This window comes from Protomyctophum bolini, assembly GCF_963924005.1.
Source record: "Protomyctophum bolini genome assembly, chromosome: 4".
NCBI lineage: Eukaryota > Metazoa > Chordata > Actinopteri > Myctophiformes > Myctophidae > Protomyctophum > Protomyctophum bolini.
The window spans coordinates 49,462,759-49,488,696 of NC_137865.1; the positions used below are offsets into that span (position 1 = coordinate 49,462,759).

The following is a 25,938-nucleotide window of genomic DNA, read 5'->3' on the forward strand; positions in this document are numbered from 1 at the left end:
CACCAGTTCATTAAAGGTAGAGTACCGGTAAGTGATTTCACTAAAAAAAACCTTAGGTTTCGTTTTTGGCTGTGGGACCTATAAGCCTTCGTCCAATCAGGATAGAGATTCAAAAGCAAAACCTAAGGTTTTTTGACCCCCCCCAGGGGTTAACTGGGGACAGGGAGGAACTCCTTATATGGTCAGCACACTCTATAGTAGAGAGGATTATCACAACAGAACAAACAAATAAGTGATATTTGAATTAAGTGAAATCACTGACTCTACCTTTAAGTACAGTGTGCCTGGTCACTGATGTCACTATATTACCGTTTATTTCATTGGCCCGTTTGACTGTCAAGGGTTCAGCCTCCAGGAAGAAGAAACCCTAAATACAAAGTTAATACACCATGATTGCACATACAAACGACTCCAGGGTGTCTCTAACGAAGTACTGTCACCTCATGGACACATGAAAAACTGGAAAAATACAAAAATTGTGGCACTCCATCTTTAAAGTTTAATTGAACTTACATTAAAGGAAATTAAATGCCCCATGACTGCCTGGACAATCGTAGCTTAGGATGATGAATAGCACTGTCTTGGGGTGGTCAGTCAGCTTCCAGGTTTTAACCCATTCTGAACGGGAACCCGTCTTGGTGTTAGCATCATGTTATGCTTTAGCTATTGAAAAATAGCAGATCTACAAGCTCATAGCGCGCCACCGAGTGGCGCGCTACGAGCTTGTAGGTCTGCTATTTTTGAAAAATCGAAGAACGACTGACATTTTTAGAATCTGATCTCTGGTCAGAATGGGTTAATCAGACCAGTGTGTGTCCAGTGGAAACCTCGTATGAATCTCAGGTCAGAATGGGTTAAGGGGCGCTAACCCCTCCTATGTCCAGCTTTGAGGGTTTGTCCCAAACACAAACATTAAATGCCGTCGATAATGAATGGCCAACTTTGAGCGTATATTGCTAATTCTGCTTTCATATTGATGAACTGATTCAAAGGCAAATACCAAGACGCTTCATTCCACAAGATAACTTGGTTGTAACTTCGCTCAGTTGGCAGTGATATAAGACCTCTGGGCCTTCATGCTGTAGTTGTGCTTTGTGTAAACATTGCACACTTGCATGGTCATTTTAATTTTACAGAGAGGAATCTTTTTCAACCACAGAAAATGTGACTGGGGCCCCGCTTGGCTGACGTAGTGGTGTGTTTATCTCTTTCAGGAGGAGACTCCCCGTCGTCTGGGGGTGGAGGAGACGGAGAGAGGGAGAGGAACAAAGAACTGAGGGGGCAGATAGAAGAGGAACTGAGGAAACTGGAAGATGACATCTCTGCCTGTAAGTGAACCTACACACACACACACACACACACACATCTCTGCCTGTAAGTGAACTAGCCCTGGTCCAGCGCTTACAGCGAGTCTCTCTCTGACGCCCTGTGGAAGTGCCTTCCGCAGGGGTGCAGGTCTTTTTTCCGACAGCATATTGATCCGAAACCTCAATCCTAACCTAACCCTAACCGCAAGCACGGGAGCAGCGCATGTCGGACCATCGTTTTTTCGCATCGCAGCGAATGTCCCCCCGCTGCGGATCGGATCGTTGCCCCGTCGGCTAGAATGCTGTCGGAAAAAAAGCCGCCTCCCCTTCCGCAGCCCTCTGGCGATTTTCTCACTCCCGTCTGCTAAATGCCTAATTTGTAAAAACGGTGTTAATAGTGTAAATAGTTATGACTAGATCGGTTGCAGTCTCTCTCCAATACTGTCTGCAACCTATTATTCTATTCTCCTTAACTCTTGCTGCCGTGTGAATAACAAATACTCAAATAACCAGTAAGACGCGCAAACGCGGGAAGCGAACGCAGCTCGTACATATTTGGGTTTTTATAAGATTTATTTTTAAGTTATTTTTTTAAGTTAAGTTATTTTTAAGTTTTTAACTTAGACATAACCATATAAAGAGTCCCCAAAGCAGCTATACGTCCAAATATGGAGTGTGTTGCATCAATCACAAACAAATCACTCAGCTCCATATATGGGCACAAAGGTGGGACACACAGACACAGACACACACACAGACAGACATGATCTGCTATGTCTCATACTAAGTGATCACTGCGTTCGCAATAATAATTGTCCCGCACTGAGAGGATGTCATTCTGTTCTCCTCAGCGTTCTCCAGCACGGGCTTCGACAGGCACACGTCGCCCGTGTTCCACCCGGTCGACCCGGAGAACTCCATCGAAGACTGTCTCGGCGCCATGGGGGACGGGGTGTCCCGAGACCTGGGCTCGTACCTGGCTACGGTCGTGCGGTCTCTGCTCAACGGGTCAGTGTTCTGCTCCAACAGTGTCACAGCTTGACGCCTCCGTGTGAGCTTTTTAGATTTGATGTTTTCGGTGCGCAAACAAATGTGTAAATCAGGCCATAAACCGGGAAACCTAACCCATGTGGCTTCTGGTAAATCCCTGGAACAACATATTTTCAGATGGGGGTCGGCAGCCAATTACATTTATCTTTGGGGGTGCTTGACATGAAAATGTTTGAGAACCACTGACATACTGTTACATTCCCCTTTTCAGGTCTAGGGGTATAAGGAGACGATGCAACACGGCTGGCATGATAATTGTTATTTATTCACGTTATAAGGATAAGGTATCATAATAATAATAAACAATAAAGATGTACAACTGGGATACAAACGAAAAGACAGGCTATATGGGGCAACTCAAAGAAACCATCAAAACTATCTAGCCCTATTCTAAAGTATCGCACAACACTCTTACCTAACTCTAACCAATGAATGAAATGAAATATACACAAAGTCAATCTACTGTACCTAAACTGTCTACGCTAACTACTGCCTAACAAAGATTTACAAAAAGTACGCACCCATACGCCGTAAGTATATATTATATATTATATATCTCTATATATATATATATATATATATATATAATTATAATCAGTTGTATCTTTTAGCTCTGAACCACCAATGACTGAAATAAAGCTCAGGGGACCACACACAGGTTTAGCCCCTGGCCTATGCTTATTAAACAGATTTGATCTTGAGCGTTTTAACTAGCTCCTACACCATGGACAAAGTACTGCTCAGTATGAGGTGACTGAGAGACAATGCCAATGAAACCCCATGTAGAAACATGGGGTTTTTCAGAAAACTGTCAGGATTTAGACGACATTTGTAGAATCTTTTCTCGGGTCTAAATGGGTTAACATTTCACAGATTGGAACAAAACCTTTCAGTTCGTAGGTTGGAGCTGGAAAGTAATCTTTTATAGTTTATACAAAAACATATCAGTACTAGTGCTTCTTTTTATTTGAGCCTGAGAGCAATCGCAAAACAAACCACAATGCACTCAAATATCCAGTGGCAAAAAAACATGAGGAAATGTTTCCCAACCAGGTCAATGTGAGTTTGCCTGGAAGGAAGCCTATCTCCTGTTTCTGTAGAGTGAGGCAGCTTTATGTACAGGTACACCCCCTGGACATGACGCTATTACTGTATGTCGCAGGGACTTACCCCCCAATCCAACCCTTAATGCTGAGTGTCAAGCAGGGAGGCACTGGGTCCCATTTTTCAGAGTCTTTGATTATGACCCGGCCGGGGATCGAACCCCCGACATTCCAGTTCTCAGGGTGGACACTCTAACCACAGAGCCACTGAGTGTAATTAGTGCAGTGGCTTCACTGCACTGGCTTCCGGTTGTTTTTAGGATTGATTTTAAAATTACTTTACTTGTGTATAAAGCTCTCAATGGCCTCGCACCTTCCTACCTACATGACTGCCTGCCTAAATATGTCCCAAACCTTCCTACCTACATGACTGCCTGCCTAAATATGTCCCAAACCTTCCTACCTACATGACTGCCTGCCTAAATATGTCCCAAACCTTCCTACCTACATGACTGCCTGCCTAAATATGTCCCAAACCTTCCTACCTACATGACTGCCTGCCTAAATATGTCCCAAACCTTCCTACCTACATGACTGCCTGCCTAAATATGTCCCAAACCGCCCCCTACGGTCTTCCACTGCTGGCCTGCTCGCTTTGCCTAAAAAAAATGGCAACTAAAAAATACGGGGAAGCAGCTTTCTGCTTCTACGGGCCGACGGCATGGAACAAGCTCCCACTGTACCTTCGTCAGGCAGCCTCTGTAGACATTTTTAAAGCTCAGCTCAAGACCCACTTCTACAACATTGCTTTTAATTGATCTTTTATTTTTTGTTACTCGTGTCCTCACTGTATTGCATCACTGCTTGTTTTTTAATGTCTTTGCCTTGCTTTTCTTTTTTTTTTCTCCATTGCTCTGTAAAGCACTTTGAGCTGCATTTCATGTCATGAAAGGTGCTATACAAATAAAGCTTTATTTTCATAAGTGTAATTAGTAATGGTTTGACTCTGTTGGTGTTGTTTTCCAGTCCTATGGACTACCCAGCCTTCAGAGACGCATGTCTGGACGCCTCAACACACACACCGGGGGGCTGGAACCAGGTGAGACCTCCACACACACACACCGCACACACACACACACACACACACAGGCAGGCTGGAACCAGGTGAGACCTCCACACACACACACACCGCACACACACACACACACACACACAGGCAGGCTGGGACCAGGTGAGAACTGGGCACAAATTGAACTTTAAAATGCACAACAGCACTTTTATAAAACTGTGCTCGTACTGTTTTTCAAGGATAGCACCATGACACTTTCTTTATCCATAGGCTGTGCGTGGTATTAGTAACTTTTAACCTTTTTTATATGAATTGCACGTCGTCATACATACTGGGGCTCTTTTTAAATGTTTGTCCATGTTATGTTTTTAGTTTGAATTGATCTGATATGTTTCTTAAATAGGTCCTACGTTTATGTTGCACTGCCAATAACTGAGGGGAAACGGTATGTCGTGTTCTTTATGTATGGGAAAATGACAAATAAAGGGATTCTGATTCTGAGACGCAACACCTTGCTTGTCCCCTGAATCTGATTTAGGGCTGAAAGGTGTAAATATTAGTGCTGTCAGGCGATTACATTTTTTAATCGCATGATTTGTGTAGTTAATCGCGCGATTAATCGCAAAACCTTTTTTGCTCTAAATTCAATGATGAACTGAAAGAAAACGGTGTATTGTAGAAATGCTCTGATCAGGTTTTTTGGGGCCGAGATCACGTCGATTTTGTTGCGTTAATGCGATAAAAATGTATTTTCCGTTAATACGGTGTTGCGTTAACGCATTAATAACGCGTTAACTTTGACAGCACTAGTAAATATAAATTATTGTCTTGAAAACCACTGCTGTCCTCTGTTCAGCTCCCATCTCTCCCTCTCTCTCTCCTCCCTTCCCTCCCAGGTGCTGGTGCCCCTGGTGGTGATGCAGGAACTGCACGCAGAGGGCCAGTCCCTGGGCACCCTGGTACCGCTGGGCGTTCGCTTCCTGGAGGAGACGGAGGCCGACTACATCATCCAGCAGGGAGGATGGGTGAGTTAGTTCACTGCTCTGTGAGGATGGGTGAGTTAGTTCACTGCTCTGTGAGGATGGGTGAGTTAGTTCACTGCTCTGTGAGGATGGGTGAGTTAGTTCACTGCTCTGTGAGGATGGGTGAGTTAGTTCACTGCTCTGTGAAGATGGGTGAGTTAGTTCACTGCTTTGTGAGGATGGGTGAGTTAGTTCACTGCTTTGTGGGTTGGTTTGCTTTGTGGTTGGTTACTGTCTGGTTACTGCCTGGTTTACTGCCTGGTTTACTGCCTGGTTACTGCCTGTTGGTTACTGCCTGGTTACTTTGTTTGGAATAGATGCGTTGCTTAAAGCTAGTGGGTTCTAAGAACAGGGTTGAGGTGGGTTCTGGCTAGAGCCAATCTAAGAACCCCCCTCACTGTATATGTTTATTTTCCCTTTTTACCTCCTTTATGATGAATTCCTGTTCTGTTCTTTGGCTATATAGAAGTGTATATTTGTACGTCTCTAAATGTTTTGATGAATTGAACAAGGTGGACCCTCTTGTAAACAAGTGAAATGCTTTATTGGGTCGTCCACTCACTCACAGTTAACAGTCTTTGTATTGAGTTCTGCTTGAAATGTACTGTAATTCTGCAAACTGTTAATAAATACTTCAATCAATCAATCAAGAGACTAGGCCAGAGCTTACTGGATGAAGTACAGTATACTGTATGGCCAGTTGGGGGCAGCAGAGTGCTGTTAATAGTTGCTAATAACAGACTACCGGTAGTTGTCATTTAGCATTTAGTGATGCACAGAAACCACTTCTGTTGGACTAAATCACTTGATGGTGCCAGTTTATATAGCACTGAAATGTGTTTGTTTTTTAGGGGCGTCAGCCCCTCCTATATACAGGTTTGTCTTTAGTTCAATGTTTGTTTTGTAATCGCCATTGACAATGAAGGGAACACAATGTGCCTCATTACGTCATGTTGTCTCTTTATTGTTAATGGCGTTTAATGTCTAATGTTTGCACTGTTTGTTTTACATCACCATTGCATCCCCTAATCAACATGAGTTTGACTTTTAATATATTGGCGCCCCTCACTTCACACGGGTGTGATTTATATTATTTCCCTGAGATGCAACTATTAGTACAGGCATTATATGGGGAAAAAAGGGGTCAACCTCCAACTAATTGCAAAAAACCAAACTCAGCTGATTTTGTATCTTACATTATGTCCTGAAAAACATACAAAAAGTTGCCTGAAATTGTCTGAGGGGAAAGTGTTGAAAAAGGCCTGTACAGTATATATGGCCACCATAGACATCCTATATAAGGCAAATCATTTCAAATTTTCCTTTTGCTTTAACCCATTCTGACCTGAGATCAGATTCATACAAGGTTTCCACTGGACACACACTGGTCTGATGAACCCATTCTGACCTGAGATCAGATTCTAAAACATGTCAGTTGTTCTTCGATTTTTCAAAAATAGCAGACCTACAAGCTCGTAGCGCGCCACTCGGTGGCGCGCTATGAGCTTGTAGATCTGCTATTTTTAAATAGCTAAAGCATAACATGATGCTAACACCAAAACGGGTGCCCGGTCAGAATGGGTTAAGTAGCATGTGACATGTCAAACTAGGGTGTTTTCATGATGCTGAGTCCATTCCAAGCATTAGTTTTGCATAAAAACACTCCTTGGGCTAATAGCGGCCATAGCCGTCATCACAAATGTGATGAGGTCAGCACATTTGGGCAAGTGGCTATCAACACTTTCCCCTCAGACAATTTCAGGCAACTTTGTGTATGTTATTCAGGACATAATGTAAGATACAAAATCAGCTGAGTTTGGTTTTTTTGCAATTAGTTTGAGGTCAAATTACATTATTACTGGACTATATTGTCAGCTTGACATGAAATGTAACTTCATACTAACTAGATGATGCAATGTGCAGTTCAGGTCAGATGGGGGCGACATTGGCTGGTTTTAATTTATGTCATGCTGAGGTGGGACAGCTATACTGCTTAACCTAATCTACAACAATCACACTCACACACACGAAAAAGACGTGCACACCAGACACCAGACTCCACTATTCAGCCCTAGTTCTTGTGCTATGTGGAGCGGTAGTCATTTAGGCCCATATATACGGGGCACTTCCTCTTTGGAAACTGTAATGATGGTGGCAGATTTGAGGCATTTAGGGACAACATGCCTGACGCAGGGATGTGTTAATGTTAACGCATTTTGGGTGGGAACCCCTTTTGGTGTTAGCATTATGTTATGCTTTAGCTATTGAAAAATAGCAGATCTACAAGCTCATAGCGCGCCACCGAGTGGCGCGCTACGAGCTTGTAGGTCTGCTATGTTTGAAAAATCGAAGAACGACTGACATAACAAACATAGCTTTTTCAGAAAACTGTCAGGATGTAGATAAGACATTTTTAGAATCTGATCTCAGGTCAGAATGGGTGGCTTGAGTTATCTTTTACCTTCCCACTATTTGTGACCGTTTCTGTCCGAGGCTAAGTCATTGATTTTTTTTAAATTTCTTTTCGTTTTTTCATGTCATATGAAAGCAGGGAATCATAGCTTCAAATTGACATATTGGTTGTTCAGTTTTGGAGATATGGCTTATAGAGTAATAGAGCGCTGAAGTCCTGACGTAACTCGCTCATCCCTTCCATTCCCCTGGTTCGCGGAAATAATTTCTCTATGGAGAATAACATGGGGTGATCTTAATATCGTCTACTATAAGCGTTGTGGTCCAAAAATAAACAAGCTGTCTCGGCGTTATTGTCAGGGAGGTGTCTCTGTATCGTTTGCAACAGTCAGTCACTCATATATGATACAGTCTGCTTCTAGCGAAAATCTAACTAATTCAGCAGCAGTAACATTAGCGTTTTCTCTCAGTCAGTTGATTCTTCATATCCATATGAGTGAAGCGGCCGGGGTGACATTTTTATTTTTCAAACACAGATCTAAAATCGCCTCAATGGGGATTTCAATGCAACTAAACAAATACATGAACCTGGGGACTGACGCCCTCTACTGAAAGTGACGTCAGACTTCGGTGCTCTATGTCTTGCAGAGAAACAGCGAGTTGAGAAAACAGGCTTGAAAAGGTTCACTTCTGTGGTCTCTAACATTACACCTATAGCTACATGTTTAAGCATTTATTTCATATTTACATGTCAATATCAGCTCTGACATTTATTTCAGACTTGTTTTACGTTTAGGTTTAGTTAACAACATTTGCACAGCGTAGATATAACAAATAACTTAATTAAATATACAAAGAAACTTTAGCTCAAAAACCTTTAGCTTTTTGAATCTTTGATAAGCATGTCCAAAATATCATGGATGCCCGGTTGGTCTAAAGCAGCTTTTCCATGCGTGTAATATTTTCAGATTTATTTTTATTCATAGGAAAACAAAACAAACATAACCCTGTCATGCTGTTATTTACAGACAGTGTCTTTATGAGTTAACCCATTTAGACCTGAGGATGATTCTACAAATGCCTTCTACATCCTGACAGGTTTCTGAGAACCCTATGTTTTCATTCTATGTCAGTGGTTCTCAAACTATTTCATGTCAAGGACCCTCCCAAAACTATATGTAATTGGCCACGGACCCTCATCTGAAAATGTGTTGTTCCAGGGACCCCCCCCCCCCAGAAGCAAAGCTTTGAGTTAAAAACTTTTGCTCTGAAAGAATATATATTCAAAGATTTGCGCCGCATTGTCATAAGTTTTCAAAAATAGCAGATCTACAAGCTCATAGCGCGGCACTCGGTGAGCTTGTAGATCTGCTATTTTTCAATAGCTAAAGTATAACATAATGCTATAAACGAAAGTGGTTCCCGTCTAAAATGGTTTAATACTACTGACCAATGCACAATTCCTGTGTGTTGTCACACGTGAGGGACACGGTGCAGAATTATTATTTGGGTGAGGTTTTCAGCCCTCTGGGTGATCTCTCTCTCTCACGTTGTAGAGCCGAGCGCCGCTTGCTGTGTCACGACCAGACAGACATCTCCCCGTGAACCAGGTCACAGCGCGGTCACGTGGTGTGCTGCTCGCTGCATGCTGACGTGAACACCGCGAGCAGGCAGGAGGCGTCCTGCGGCTCTGAATGAGGCCAACCCTCACTGGGGGTGACTCTTCTGTCACCGCAGATGAACGAGAGAGGGGCAGAGAGGCTAGCGGGAGGGGAGGGACAGAGAGGGACAGAGAGGCTAGCAGGAGAACAGGGAAAAGGAGGGGGAGGCAGCGGTGGCCGAACGGTCTTGATATCGGAAGGTCGCTAGTTCGTTTCCCCGGACCGGCACGTTAAAATTACCACCGGCATTGAACCCCTACCATGTTCTATGAGCAGGGCCTGGCTGTAAACAAGTTCTTGAGCTTAGTCCAGTTACCCTGGGTAAACATAGTACCTTTCCTTTCCTTAGTCCAGTTACCCTGCAGGGTAAACATAGTACCTTTCCTTTCCTTAGTCCAGTTACCCTGCAGGGTAAACAAAGTACCTTTCCTTTCCTTTCCTTTCCTTTCCAGGTAGAGAGGTTTTCAGACAGAGTACGAATACAAGTACTCGATTTTGAATACTCGCCAAATCCGAGTCGGAGTACCGTACCGATACGAGTACATTATATTTGTTGAGTAACCACTTAGTTTACCCCCTTTTTGACCGACTTGTCAGTTGTCATTTATGTATGTTTGTAGATCGGCTGTTTTTGGGTGATTTGCTGCAGTGTTGTGGTCAGACTAGCTCCCGTTGCGTTCGTTCAGCCTATAGTGTCAATTGGAAGTTTTGGTTACTCCGGTCAAAGTATCGGGGCCGGTTCTGAGTACAGAGGACTGTACTTGAGGGTGGTCGTAAAACAACTCTAGGGGGAGGGACAGAGAGGGAGTTTGGTGATGGGAAGGAGCCAGAGAGATATCATGTAGAGTTGCATCTAGAAGTGTGTCTGAAACAGTACAGGTACAGATAAACCACCGTGCGTACACTGCAACACTCCCACAATGAAGTGGCTTTTTATTTAGGAAAACGTAACTAATTAAATGTCCTTTCATATAATTGAATTTGGCTTCCTGGGACTCGAATAACAACAGACGTAACTTCAGCCTGATTTGAGCTGAATGGCATCCGTTGTTCTGTTCATCCTCCCTGCGAGGCAAATTAAATTATGAAAGGACAACAATGAGAGCTGTCTTTCTTTCTGTCTTAGAAGCTACGCAGGTCACATTGATTGAAACCTTTTATTTATTCTCGAAAGAGCAATTGAGGTCCTCCCTCATTTTCAATGCTGACGAGATTACAGACATTATATAAAACGGTTAAAGACATGCAGGTTATAAAACACAAAACAAGACTTCATGTAAGGCAAAGACTTTATATATATATTATATATTATTATATATATATTATATTATATTATATTATATTATATATATTATATAGACAATACATAACTTAAAAACAGTTACATATTGAGGTAGGGGAGGTTCAAAAGCAGGTTATTAAATTGACCATAGGATATTGGGGTATTCATTTTCAATGTTTGCTGTAAAGTGTTCCATGTGGTCGAAGCAAAAAGCTGACTTTCCTAGTTCAGATTGTACGGATGGGACCTCTACTTTAAGACATTCACTTGAACGGGTCTGGCGAGTATTTATTTTCCATTTTAACAGCAACGTGATGTATTGATGGAAGCTTTCCATCAATGGCTTTAAAGATCAACTGGTTCTCCTCTCAGAGAGGGAAGACCAATTTGAGTGATTCATCTTAGTGATAAACTGTATCTAGGGGTAGAAGAGTGGTATATAGGGCAGCATTTCTATAAATGACATCACCGTAGTCCAGAACTGACATAAAAACAGCATCATCAACAACCCTTTTCCTACTATACAGATCATTTATTTCTGTAAAGAAAACCGATGTTCTGCCTTAACCCATTCTGACCTGAGATCAGATTCATACGAGGTTTCCACTGGACACACACTGGTCTGATTAACCCATTCTGACCTGAGATCAGATTCTAAAAATGTCAGTCGTTCTTCGATTAAAAAAAAATAGCAGACCTACAAGCTCGTAGCGCGCCACTCGGTGGCGCGCTATGAGCTTGTAGATCTGCTATTTTTCAATAGCTAAAGCACAACATTATGCTAACACCAAAATGGGTTCCCGTTCAGAATGGGTTAACTTGGTGGTGAGGTTACAGTGATATGGTTCACTGTGTCCTCACGTGCACGCTTCATCAACACGCATGAAGTGGATTCAATTAAGCAATATTTATACACGAGAGGGTGTGGTGTTTAACGTGATTATTGCCACGGCAGTGATGCGGTCAGGAACGAGACGTAGTCGAGTTCCGCGAGCATCACTGAAGTGATGCTTTAATCACGTTAAACCACACCCTCGACTGTAATATTGCAATTATACAACAGTTACCCTTAAAACTATAAGAAAATCGCTGAAAAAACATATTTCTTTAATGACAGATGTAGTCACTACGACCACAAATGTCCCAAGCCATCTATTAGAAGAGTTACGATACGACATTGAGGGGGCAGAAAGAGAAACGGAGCGCTCGAGCGCTGTTCTAATGCAGCCTGAACTGAGACGAGCTGGAGTTGGAGAAATACATTGTTTTCAACGAGGGCGGCGCAAATAATGTGTGCAACATGACGTCTGTTTTAAAGTATTGTGCCGTAAACAACTAAAGTCTCTTTAATGTTTATGTTGAACTATTACTACAAAACAATCTAAAATAAAGGGATTTATAAGATCATTAAAGCTGGGCTGTTGCCGGACTGCCCTGAGTCCAATGCATTTCTGCCTATACTTCCGGTTCCGGTCCAGGACTTGTCCCAGTTGGTCGTTGGCAATAGAAGCCCATGAAGGAAGCATGAGTTCAAGTCCGTTGCTCTCCCCTTGTCCCCCATATATGGGGACTAGGTTGGTCTCCCCTTGTCCCCCATATATGGGGACTAGGTTGGTCTCCCCTTGTCCCCCATATATGGGGACTAGGTTGGTCTCCCCTTGTCCCCCATATATGGGGACTAGGTTGGTGGAGGGTGTGTAGAGCCCAGGATCACATTAGATGATTGACACAGGGGTGAAAAATGGGTTACAAAATCGTGGGATAAAAAATATATAGAAGTCTATGTGTAGGAGAGCCGGCATTTGACTGTCTATATCTAAGGCTCTGGTGCTGCTTAGGAAGGAGGGAGGGAGGGAGGGAGGGAGGAAGGAAGAGAGGGAGGGAGGGAGGGAGGGAGGGAGGGAGAGAGAGAGGGAGAAGGGGGCGGGGACAGTGTGAGATGTCCTGTGCAGCTCGGGGGAAATCTCATATTAGTTTTGACAGCTGGCCTGCCTGCACTGCAGGAGAACACTTCTCCTCTCTGGCCCCCTAACCCTAAAGCCTCTCCTCTCCCACCTCCCCGTCTTTATCTGCTGGACCTTTGGAAACACGGGGGCTTTGCATAAGCCACGTTCAGGACAGGTAGGACGTCTTCTTAAACCCTTCTGGGTTGTAGATCTGCTATTTTTGAAAAAATCGTGAAAATGTGGCGCAAAGCTTTGAATATATATTCTTTCAGAGTGAACGTTTTTAACTCAAAATCTTTGCTTCTGGGGCGGGGGTCCCTGGAACTACATATTTTCAGATAGGGGTCGGCGGCCAATTACATGTCATTTTGGGGGTCCTTGACATGACAATGTCAAGGACCACTGACATGGGTTTTTCAGAAAACTGTCAGGATTTAGAAGGCATTAATTTGTAGAATCGTCCTCAGGTCTAAATGTGTTAACCCCTTCTTAATCTGGTGTCCTTATTTTGGGCAAGGGGCAAAACGGAATAGCAGAGCTGGCATGAAAAAATAGCAGGTCTTTTCAAGCTTGTGAGCTTGTAGATCGACTATTTTTTGAGAATCTTTTGAATAGGGCATACGTAGTTAGTCTGTTGTTTTACGGTGATGTGTGTGTGTGTGTGTGTGTGTGTGTGTGTGTGTGTGGTGTCGTATACAGTGCATGTGCTCAGACAGGGATAGAGTTGGAGCATTGATCTGTGTCTTTGCGGAGTCCATCACAGCCTCTCAGGAGAGGCTGTGATGTGATGGACTTCATGTGGGCCGCAGGAAAGAACCCTTGAGATCTAATTTCATCGTCTGCACTCGACGAAGTGCGTGACTAATCTAACCTGACTGGTTTCTGGTTTCACCTCCATAGCCACAGCCACATCCAAGCATTCAGCACACAGATTACAGTGCAAGATACTTTTATTCTAAATAGTACAACAGATTACAGTGCAGAATACTTTTATTCTAAATAGTACAGCACTGCAACATTGTAAATACAGTGGACAGGACAGCCTTAATTTTCGCTCACCTTTTTTTTGTCAAAATGACAATAAGCAATACGTTCGTTTTGTAAATGGACACTTTTGCATCGTAGGACAGTGTGTCCTGTCCTCTGCTGTACTTCAGACTGTGGTGTCATTCTGGCCCTCATAAGCACACACACACACACACACACGCACACGCTTACACGCACACGCAATGCAATCTCACTCACTGATGGGGTCGGGTCGTCCTGATAATGGGGCCTTTTGTCAGTTACAACGACGTAGTACGATAATTTGATGACACAATGTTAGCGTTCACTTCACTTGGCGACAACAAAGCCACTGTCTCATGAATCCAGCATGGGTGGGGGGAGGGAGGGGGGGGTAGGTTGGTAAGGGGGGGGCGGGGGGGAGCAATCAACGGAAATGGCCTACATTGAAATGACAAAAGTAGGCATCAAACATCTTTTTATGCTCTGGAGTTACGTAACACTGAAGTGTTTTCGTGAGCGCGCACACGCATGCACACGCGCACGCACGCACGCGCACACACACACACACACACACACACACACACACCTTCTCAGTGCAGTCGTTATATTTGACCTAGCTTAGTTTCTCCAAGTGGGGTATGGTGGACCAACAGGAGTCCTTGGGGGGGTTCCAGGGGGTCCTCAGGGGGGGGGGGGGGGGGTTCCAGGGGGTCCTTAGTTAGCAAAATGAGGAACTGTTTAAAGACGTATCCTATTTCCTATGCTTATCCTATAGGTCCTATTTCATTTTTTCTAGCCATCTCAAACGTTTGACAAATGTTCTCTTTATCTGGTTAATACCTGCTACAGAATCTTTTTGAAAAGTCGTAAAAATGTGGCACACATCTTTGAATATATATATATATATATATATATATATATATATATATATATATATATATATTCTTTGAAAGCGAAAGTTTTTAACTAAAATCTTTGCTTCATTTTACTCCTGGGTCCAGGAAGTGACCTTGGCAAAATGTCCTAGAAGCTAAATGAACAAGGATGAATTGACGTCCTTGTGTCAGGAAGGTCATGAACTAATGAACATGGATGACTTGACATCCATGACCTTCCTGACGTCAGGAAGGTCATGAGCGTAGCAATGTACCGCAGGCCCAGAGTTTAACTTATTTTTTAACTCTCGTTCTAAAAAAGCAGAACAAAATAAAAAATACTAAACTTTTTTTATTTACTGTAGGTACAGTTTATTAGTTTACTGTCCATCACTGCTCCTTTATGTTCAGTAAAACACATTATTTCATACCGAGAGGGAATGCAGAGTGCTTTACAGAGTAATGAATACAGTAAAGGTACACTCTTGAGTTGCAAATTCATAAAACTAACCCTTACCCGTTTATTACATTATTAATTATAATTTGTTAAATTGGAAAAGGGGCTTCGTTAAGACCTCCATATTATTATGGTCAATGCCTGTGTGAAAAGTGGATTGGTGCGGGGGGTGAGGAGATACGGCGGTGTTTCTGACACACAGACAGACATTGACTGAATTATAGTATGATTGCGAACGCAGTGAGCACTTACTATGAGACCTAGCAGATCATGTCTGTCTGTGTGTGTGTCTGTCTGTCTGTCTGTGTGTCTGTGTGTCTGTCCTGCTATCCAAATATGGAGTGTGTTGCATCACCAATCACTCAGCTCCATATATGGGCACAAAAGGGGCCAGGTCCACTCAGCTCCATATATGGGCACAAAAGGGGCACCATATAAGGAGTCCCCAAAGCAGCTATACGTCCAAAACCCAAATATGTACGAGCTGCGTTCGCTTCCCACGTTTGCGCGTCTTACTCGTATGATGTGTAAGATATTTACTGTTAAGTGCAGACATACATTCAGACAAAATAATAACCACATGGTGCTGCTTGGGAGGGCTCCGAAAACCGGTGTCATGTCAGGCCGTGTATCGACTGCGCTGAAGCGTGCTGAGTGACAGTAATGGCTCCGTTATGTAAGAAGCGTCATCTGGCCAGCAGTGGCGTTGCGTCCCCACGTCACTGACCCACGGGGGGGATACACGTCACTGACCCACGGCACCACGGGGGGGGGGGATACACGCCACCCACATGGCTTCTCTGGCATCTCTCTTCAGGGTTTGATTGATTGATTGATTGATTGAAATATTTATTAACAGTTTGCAGAATTACAGTACATTTCAAGCACAAACTACACAAAATACAAAGACTGTTAACTGTGAGTGGACGACCCAATTAAGCATTACACTTGTTTACAACAGGGTCCACCTTGTTCAATTATCAAAACATTTAGAGACGTACAAATAAGACACTTCTATATAGTTAAAGAACAGAACAGGAATTCATCATAAAGGAAGCAAAAAGGGGGGGGGGGGGGGGGGGATTCAGATTTTACAGAGGCCAGTTTCGAATTGCAGCCGTCCGTATATAGGTGCCCTTTAAGAGCGGTTTTGAAGGAGTCAAGGGATTTACATGTCTTAATGACTGTTGGTAGGGCGTTCCAGATTTTGGTGGCATAGGAGCGAAAAGCCGAGTAGAAAGGAGCCAGTTCTGGTGGTCTGGACGCCTCCTGGTCTCCTCCCCCCCCCCCCCCAGGGAGGCTTGTGTTTTCTAGGCATGCCCAGCTGGGGAGGAGGTCACGGTGCAGAGCGAGGACCAGATGGGGGGATGGATGGATGGATGGATGGATGGGGGATTATATGTACATGCTGGCCCTGGGTATCCCCCCGTCAGGCAGAGCTAATAATGTGGGTCATGCAGGGAAAGGAAAGGGACGTCTCTGTTGGAACGGCTGCTTTGGCTTTACCCAGCCCTGGATATTGGATAAGCAGCTACATGTTACCCTCTATCGCAAACCAGAAGCACATGGTGGTGTAGAATGACACCGTAGCTGTGCTCATTAGAAAGGGTGTCCCGACTGTCCACTGACGTTTTGGTTATAAAATATAGTAGTGTACTTTTCTTGGTATAAGCTTGCATAAGGAAAGCTGTAACTGTGCAGCAGTGGCGTTCCCAGGAATGACAGAGATGTGTTCATTGTCGTCGTCCCCCCTGCGCACAATCAGAAATGGATTTGGACAGGCGGACGGACACCTGTCCTCGCCTTATTATTGTAGAGACGCCACTGACTGGCAGTAACTGAGTGCTGGCTGCTCTGTGACGGCAGGACGTTTATATCCCTGTTTCATCTCGCTGTTATTATATATTCTACCACAGGTCGTTTCGAGGAAGCAATCGGATTGGTTGAAACAGCCTTCTATAGCCGGTGGTTAAACCAGCACCGTTCACCACCTAATCAAAACAAAGAATTCAGCCGCTCTGTTCTCCCAGAGCGCTATAGCAAACTCGGTGGCTAGGCTAGCTAGTTTATTGGGACATTTGTGGTCGTATAGTGACTACATCTGTCATTAAAAAATATATATTCTTTCAGCGATTTTCTTAGTTTTAAGGGTAACTGGTGGAATTGCAATATTACACTCGAGGGTGTGGGTTAACGTGATTATTGCCACTTCAGTGACGCTTGCGGGACTCGACTCCGTCTCGTTCCTGACCGCATCACTGTCGTGGCAATAATCACGTTAAACGTGTAATATTTCTTAATTATCTACGTATATCAGTCTGGCAGTACATTAACCACTTGAAGCCCTCCTACACTATGTACTGTGGTTCATTGATCCCCAGGGATCAATACAAAGTCTGCTCCTTTTTCACCTCCACACACAAATGTATTCTCTTAAGAATAGCCAGGCTATAAGCGAGTCATGTGTTCGAGTCACGTTCATGACGACCTTTTCTGCATGTCTCTCCCCTCTCTCTCTCTCTCTCTCTCTCTCTCTCTCTCTCTCTCTCTCTCTCTCTCTCTCTCTCTCTCTCTCTCTCTCTCTCTCTCTCTCTCTCTCTCTCTCTCTCTCTCTCTCTCTCTCTCTCTCTCTCTCTCTCTCTCTCTCTCTCTCTCTCTCTCTCTCCCCCCCTCCCTCCTGTCATTCTCCACTTGAAACTATCAAAGGTAGAAAAGAAAAGAAAGCAAGCGATCTACAAGCTCTCAACGGGGGCACAACGCAACGAGTCAAGAGCCCACTTGTAGTTCAGTTATTGATGGGCTATTGTCACAGTTATTGATGGGCTATGTTCACTAAACGCTTGCTGTGGTTAATGGTGGTTATAATGATGATGGAGGCTGTCATATATACACACACGAGACCATTTACCTCGGGGAGGCTGCCGCAGAGACCCTCATGTCCACCTCTAGTGCAGAGGTCATTTTAATTTTAATGTTCTGAATTTGACTGCATATGAATTGCAGACCTTTTAATGTCATCACCTACTTTTCATTGTTCTTTGCTAATGAAGTTGCTGTTATGAAGTGGCTCTAGGCCTGGAACACTAATTGGAGGTTAGGCCGCTGTTTCTCACATTCTGCTGAGCCACGCACACACACTCTGCAGTCGATTACTTTCTCTGTGATTATTCTATCGATAGACCTTGTCGATTGAGTATTCGTGAAGTGCATTTATTTATGAATCAACACACACTTGAATAGGTATATAAACGGCGCAACAATGCGATGCATTGTGAGGTTGTGTCTAGTTTATTGGTATTTTGAAAAGCTCGGTGGTCAAAGCTTTCAGAAAACGAAAAGAAAAAAATAACATTTTAAAATGTCCCCCCCCCCCCCCCCCCGATTTGATTATTTTACTAAACAAGAACCATTGTAGTACAACATGGTCTTGTGACCTTTCCATTGATTCTCAGTGGCGGACGCTTCTGTCTGAACACTGAGCAGGTCATTCAGTCTGAGCACAGAGAGGCTTATTAGATTTCTGTCATGTCATGTCGTTCTGCCGAGGCTCTGCTTAGCAGGGTGACCTCTGTCAATGTGTGACTACTAGGAACAGAACAGTGGTTGCATAAGGGCTGATTATCTAAAGATGAGCCCCTGCCTGTGCATTAAACATGTTGTTAAATCATCTATATACACACGTGCAGAGTAGCTTAGTGGTGGTATAGCCTCCGAAGGGGCCAAAGTGCAGGCCTGCTTGTCTTTGTGTTACCATGCTGGAGAAGATGATTTACTGTATGTAGCCTTGTTGTAACTCAAAATATAACCTTTACATTTCCATTCAGCACTTTCCTCTTGTAGTAAGAGCAATCAATTCATCAGTCTGTTTGGGGCTTATAGGCCTGGGCTACACCTATATGGATTTTTTTTTTTTGTTGCAAAACGGATATTTTCATTTTCAAAAGAAAAAAGATCCCTGCCCATATATACGACAAAGATATGTGTCCACACACACAAACGCATTGAACACAGGAGAAAATCACTGCAGTAGCAGGTTTCCATTGTAGGGTATTTGATTTATACTTATGAGGTGCCAAATACATAGGCCTATCATATATATTTTTTAATGAAGGAAATGAATAAGTACCGCATTTTAAAAGCCACCTACATTGTGAGTGGAAGTGGATTGCATTGTCTGTCAGTCGTGTCACGCTAATACGCTATGTGCGTGAATCTCCAAATCTTGACACTCCATCTTCTCTCTTCATATAATTTAAAAAATATGATTCTGATTCATAATTACACCCAATGATAAGACACTTTTATCATTGATCTGGCAAGTCAGAAAATAATAATAGAGTCAGACCTATAGAAGTGTCTCGTCCGCAGCCAGTTGTTGTGAGCTTGTAGAGAGGCTGTTTTTGAGGTCTATAGTTGGTAAATGTCACGTTATAATGTACTGTAGGCCATAAGGACATATTCGGGAACAGCGTTCAAGTCCACACATAATAATAATAATAATAAAACTTTATTTGTATAGCACCTTTCATGACATGAAATGCAGCTCAAAGTGCTTTACAGAGAAATGGAGGATAAAAGAAAAGTAAGGCAACAACATTAAGAACAAGCAGTAATGCAATACAGTGAGGACATGAATAACAAAAATAAAAAATAAAAGATCAATTAAAAGCAATGTTGTAGAAGTGGGTCTTAAGCTGAGCTTTAAAAATGTCTACAGAGGCTGCCTGTCGAAGGTACAGTCGGAGTTTGTTCCATGCCGACGGCCCGTAGAAGCAAAAAGCTGCTTCCCCGTATTTTTTAGTTGCCATTTCTTTTGGAAAAGCGAGCAGGCCAGCAGAGGAAGACCTTAGGGGGCGGTTTGGGACATATTTAGGTAGGCAGTCATGTAGGTAGGAAGGTGCGAGACCATTGAGAGCTTTTTAGACAAGTAAAATAATTTTAAAATCAATCCTAAAAACAACCGGAAGCCAGTGCAGTGATGCCAAAACTGGAGTAATATGTTCTCTCATCTTAGTTCTAGTTAAAACTCTGGCTGCTGCATTTTGGACAAGTTGTAGTCTGTCAGTTGTTTTCTTAGGCAGTCCTGAAAAAAGTGCATTGCAGTAGTCAAGCCGAGAAAAAACAAAGGCGTGGATTAGCGTTTTTGCATCGTCCAAGGACAAATAGGCTCTGATTCGTGCAATATTTCTAAGGTGACATGGTCGACAAGGCACAGTGACAACGGAATGCATGCAGTCAGGGCTGCGCCCTTTATGCAGTAAAAATAAACACAAAAATATACACTATATTTGAAGCAACCACTTCAAATATTATATAAGCACGATTTAAAAAAGCTAAATGTATGTGGGCGTAACTAGTATAAGGCATACAGTATAAGCCAAATATGTACAACATTGGTATATAAGAAGCACAACTCTACAGAGAATCAGTTTTCCCATTATGCTATTGTTCTTGTTTTTTTCTGTTATTTTTTTCCCCTTTTATTATTTGAATCATTAATAAGGTGGGCATAATAAGCTTCGCCTTCAGCCCAAACCTTTTCAGTCGAACTGTAATTGTGTGTAACCCTCATTCTGAATGTTCAACTGTATTGTACATGACTGAGATAAAAAATAAACTAACTAACTAACTAACTACCTAAACAGGAGATAGATGTGCCGTGTGCACGGTGGTGCACGACTGGACATCACCCACTGCACTTTATTCTCACCAAACACAGCTATTTGATGCCATTTCATTCACACCTCCCTCTCCCTCTCTCTCTCTCTCTCTCTCTCTCTCTCTATCTCTCTCTATCTCCTCTCCATGACCACGATCATGAAACAGAGAGCAAACTACGGCATGTCTACAATATATCCTCTTATAAACATTATGATGTCTTATCATCATAGCTCTGAAACAATACGACCGTCACGTTTCGTCATGTTTCGTCGCAATGAACAAACACACGTGGTAGGGGGGGGGGGGGGGGGGGTGTCGCAATAGGTGAGGAAATGCATGATTCTCACATCCATGTGGCGTGTGGCGCCGGTGTAGCTGTCAGACTAACTTTACGCACAAGAGTATGGGTTCACATGTCTATGCAGTATGCGCACTGACGCCACGCATTATCCACAGTAGGTCCGCAGTCAACCCGTTCTGACCTGAGATCAGATTCTAAAAATGTCTTCTACATCCTGACACTTTTCTGAAAAAGCTATGTTTCTAATATGTCAGTCGTAAATAGCAGATCTACAAGCTATGAGCTTGTAGATCTGAGCCAGCATGTTGTACATCTGAGCCAGTATCATAATTATGCAATAAAACACCCTAAGAAAATAAATAAACAAACAATACTACTGAATAAATACTAATCGGTTAGTCGACAAAATGTCTGCGACTGATAGACGACGAAGAACTTTTGCTCGGACGACGACGGCCCTACCGTACGTTGTCATTGAAATTCTCTAAAGTGTAAAGAGTCGCTCTCTTGTTTTCAACATACTGTAATTGCGTTGCTTGAAGGATAAAGTGTCTAGATTGGCGTGGAGGTGCAGAATGAAGGATAAAGTGTCTAGATTGGCGTGGAGGTGCAGAATGAAGGATAAAGTGTCTAGATTGGCGTGGAGGTGCAGAATGAAGGATAAAGTGTCTAGATTGGCGTGGAGGTGCAGAATGAAGGATAAAGTGTCTAGATTGGCGTGGAGGTGCAGAATGAAGGATAAAGTGTCTAGATTGGCGTGGAGGTGCAGAATGAAGGATAAAGTGTCTAGATTGGCGTGGAGGTGCAGAATGAAGGATAAAGTGTCTAGATTGGCGTGGAGGTGCAGAATGTCCACCATGTGTGTCAAAGTCACACTTTCTAAAGCTTCAGAGTAACACGTATACTAATGATAGTCATGCAGAGCTTTTGGGGACTTAAAGGAATCGTTGACCCAAAAAAAATGTCCGATTTTCTATCAATTACACGCCCCATGAAGCCTAGAATTCACAGGGTTTGTTTGTCACATTCCTAAGCCAGAAGGAGACTCTGTTGAGTGACTTCACTGGTCATTTTTTGGGGGGTGAACTACTCCTTTAACCCATTTAGGCCTGACGTCGAAATTAAAAAAAATGTCTTGACAAATCATGACAATTTTCTGAAAAACCTAATATTTCTGTATCAGTGGTTCTCAATATTTCATGTCAAGGACCCCAAACATTATATGTAATTGGCCGCCGACCCCCATCTGAAAAATATGTTGTTCCAGGGAACCCCCCCTCCTAGAAGCGAAGCAAAAATAGCAGTGCCACGCTATGAGCTTATAGATCTGCTATTTTTCAATAGCTAAAGTATAACATAATGCTTAAAACATCAAAAGGGATTCCCGTTCTGAATGGGTTAAGGATTTGCTAAACTTTTATATATAATATTTCTGTATTTATATCTCCTCTAGGATTTGAGGATGACAATGTCGGTCTGCCCAACACACACAAAACTAGATCTATAAAACTACTGGGTGTTTCAGACCTCATAGTCTTGTTTCTTCAGTGATGTGTTGTTTTGCAAGTAGCATAGGTTTATACTTTTAGAACTAAGCTTATATACTTGAGGAGTCTTGTTGGGCTGTGGCCCCTATGAGTAGACATTATGTTGACAACCAGCTCAGTGGCCTTGTGGTTAGAGTGTCCGCCCTGAGACTGGGAGGTCGAGGTTCGATTCCCGGCCGGGTCATACCAAAGACTCTATAAAATGGGACCCAGTGTCTCCCTGCTTGACACTGGGTTGGATTGGGGGGGGGTAAGTCCCTGCGACATACTAGCGTCATGTCCAGGGGGTGTACTTGTACTTCAAGCTGCCTCATGGCTACAGAAACAGGAGATAGGCTCCTGCCCCTATGGGCCTCATGGCTCGGCAAGGCTACTTACTTATGTTGACATTTTTCTGTCTAGATTATAAAACAGCACAGTGTTAATGATTGTGTGAGTCAGAGTAAGTACAAACGATATCCAGGGAGGGGAGTGGACCACTGTTACTATTATGACCTGTGTGTGTACGTACGGTACACCGTTGCCCTGTAAGGATGAGTCAAGGACCTTCCTAGGGCAGGAATGCCACTGGTTTGCTGTTGGGTGTGTTCGTCTTGGGGGCGAGTGTTGGAGAGCAGTGTTGACATATTCTGTGAAATAAAACCACAAAATAAGCAACTAGGTCTCTGAAAACGAGCCCAAAAGAAGCAACTAGGCCACACGAGCATCAGATATTTACAAATAGCCAAGCTACAAGCTTGTAGATCTGCTATTTTTGAAAAATCGTGAAAATGTGACGCAAATCTTTCAGAGCGAACGTTTTTAACTAAAATCTTTGAATATATATTCTTTCAGCGCGAACGTTTTTAACTCAAATCTTTGCTTCTGGGGGGGGTCCCTGGAACAACATATTTTCAGATGGGGGGGGGGGTCAGTGGCCAATTACATACATAATTTCTGGGGTCCTTGACATGAAATATTGAGAACCACTGATATAGAAACATGAGGTATATCAGAAAACTGTCATGATTTAGATAGAAGACACTTTTTTCGTCGGGTCAAAATGGTTTAAGAAACAAGCGCAACAAACCACAACCTGCAAGCCCCCACGTCGCTTATAATAAGCAGACATGGCAACACTGGTGGAGAGTTGGAGGGAGCAGCTCCTCAGGGTGTGCTCCCTAAATCCTAATCCTAAATAAATAATTCAATCGGACTCAAAGTGAGAACCTGAACCGACTTGTGTTCACAAGGTGTGCTTTCACTTGTCTATCCTGTTATAGGAGCTCTCTCTCTCTCTCTCTCTCTCTCTCTCTCTCTCTCTCTCTCTCTCTCTCTCTCTCCCCCCGCCCCTCCCTCCCTCCCTCTCCTTACCAGATGGAAACCACAAGGTTCCCAGTTCGAACCCTGTGGGCTCCCCCAGAGTGTGTAGTCCAATAATTAAATGGCTGAGGTTGGGACGAAATTGCATTATTTTGTTTCTTACCTGATTCTGACAGCACATTAGGTCTACTAGCCACTGCAGTATAAAACAAATCTACCCTATAATCTGCTCACTGCTAATACCCTCAATTTGCCTTAATCCAATATGCCACCATTGACGACCTATTTATATAAGGTAATGTTTTTTTCTAAATGTCATTATGCTTTAAGTAGCATGTGACGTGTGAAACTAGGGGGTTTTCATGATTCTGAATCCATTTCACGCATTCGTTTTGCACAAAAAAAACACTCCTTGGGCTAAAAAAACGGCCATAGCCGTCATCACAAATGTGATGAGGATGGATGGCACATGTTGGGGACATTTGGGTAAAGTGGCTATGGCCACATTTAGTCCAAGGAGTGTTTTTCACCAACCACAACCACAACTGGAGGCAGCGGTGGCCGAACGGTTTGCGGAGCGGTCTTGATATCGGAAGGTCGCTATAGTTCGTATCCCCGGACCGGCACGTTAAAATTACCACCTTGGACAAGGCATTGAACCCCTACCATGTTCTATGAGCAGGGCCTGGCTGTAAACAAGTTCTTGAGCTTAGTCCAGTTACCCTGCAGGGTAAACATAGTACCTTTCCTTTCCTTAGTCCAGTTACCCTGGGTAAACATAGTACCTTTCCTTTCCTTTCCTGTATCCTGAGAGCCAGGGTTAGGGTTTTATTTGTTACAAATCTAATGGAAAGCACTTAGCCCACATGAAAATCAGCTTAAGGTGAAATTGAATGTAGGGTTCAAATGGGTGACGTATTTAATCTCCTGACCTGCACGCTTCCATTTAAGTCGTCATTGTCCCCTGCCCTTATAAGGACATTCTCTTAGTGTAAACACGTGACACTAGTTCAAAGATGGATTTTCTTTTCATGCAAATTATCTTTTTAATTGAACCATTCTTCAACCATTTATCTTCAGTCATTATTCAAAGCAAGGGTTTATACTTGTACCATTTACCATGTCTTTGTCATTATAAGCGAAAATTGTTCCACATTTTTTCCCAATTAGCGCAAAAATATCATATCTGTGCAATGCGTTGTTGTGTGCCTGCGCTGTACTAGTAAGTAGATTAACAAATGTTACCACTTTTTCATGGCAGTTTGTCATGATGACACACAGTTGTTTATGGGCGACTGTGTCCTTGGGCAAGACACTGAACCCTACATTGAAGTGTCCTTGGGCAAGACACTGAACCCTACACTGCCTCCAATGAGTCGGTCGGTGTGAGCTCGCCACCGTCGGTGTGTGAATGTGGGAAGTGAGGACGCTGGCGTCGACTGTTCGCCGCTTCACCTCCCAATGTATGAATGAATGAACCACCCTTTTTTTTTTTAGCAAAAGGCCGATGCACACCTCAGAAGGCTAGTGACAGGTGTGTAGGGCAATGGAGCATAGGCATACATTAAAAAGGGTATCTTTAAAAAAACTAAAAAGGTCGTCCAGCACGCTGTCAGACACTTGTTAAAATGTTGCTCTTTATTAGGTCGACGTTTGGGTCGATTAGACCTTCATCAGGACAGACTTTTTAATAGATCCGTCCTCCCTGCCTGTGTCTGCCGTCCTACACTCTGTGTCCTGTCAGAGTGTCTGTGTCCTTCACTCTGTGTCCTGTCAGAGTGTCTGTGTCCTTCACTCTGTGTCCTGTCAGAGTGTCTGTGTCCTACTCTGTGTCCTGTTAGAGTGTCTGCTGTCGTACTCTGTGTCCTGTCAGAGTGTCTGCTGTCCTACACTCTGTGTCCTGTCAGAGTGTCTGCTGTCCTACACTCTGTGTCCTGTCAGAGTGTCTGTGTCCTACTCTGTGTCCTGTCAGAGTGTCTGCTGTCCTACACTCTG

The 25,938-nt window shown here is 43.3% G+C and overlaps 1 protein-coding gene across 6 annotated transcripts in view; it reads left to right on the forward strand.

The window, feature by feature from the left end:
- Positions 1 to 25,938, forward strand: part of bcl2l13 (BCL2 like 13) — a 45,434-nt gene that overhangs the window by 13,188 nt on the left and 6,308 nt on the right. For all 6 annotated transcript variants that reach the window (XR_013963961.1, XR_013963962.1, XR_013963963.1 and 3 more), the window contains exons 3-6: positions 1,215 to 1,328; positions 2,159 to 2,315; positions 4,427 to 4,499; positions 5,366 to 5,494. Coding sequence is in view for 1 of the 6 variants with exons in the window: in XM_080761930.1 (XP_080618056.1) it covers positions 1,215 to 1,328; positions 2,159 to 2,315; positions 4,427 to 4,499; positions 5,366 to 5,494 (473 nt within the window). In the remaining 5 variants the exon portion in view is untranslated. The remainder of the gene's footprint in view (positions 1 to 1,214; positions 1,329 to 2,158; positions 2,316 to 4,426; positions 4,500 to 5,365; positions 5,495 to 25,938) is intronic.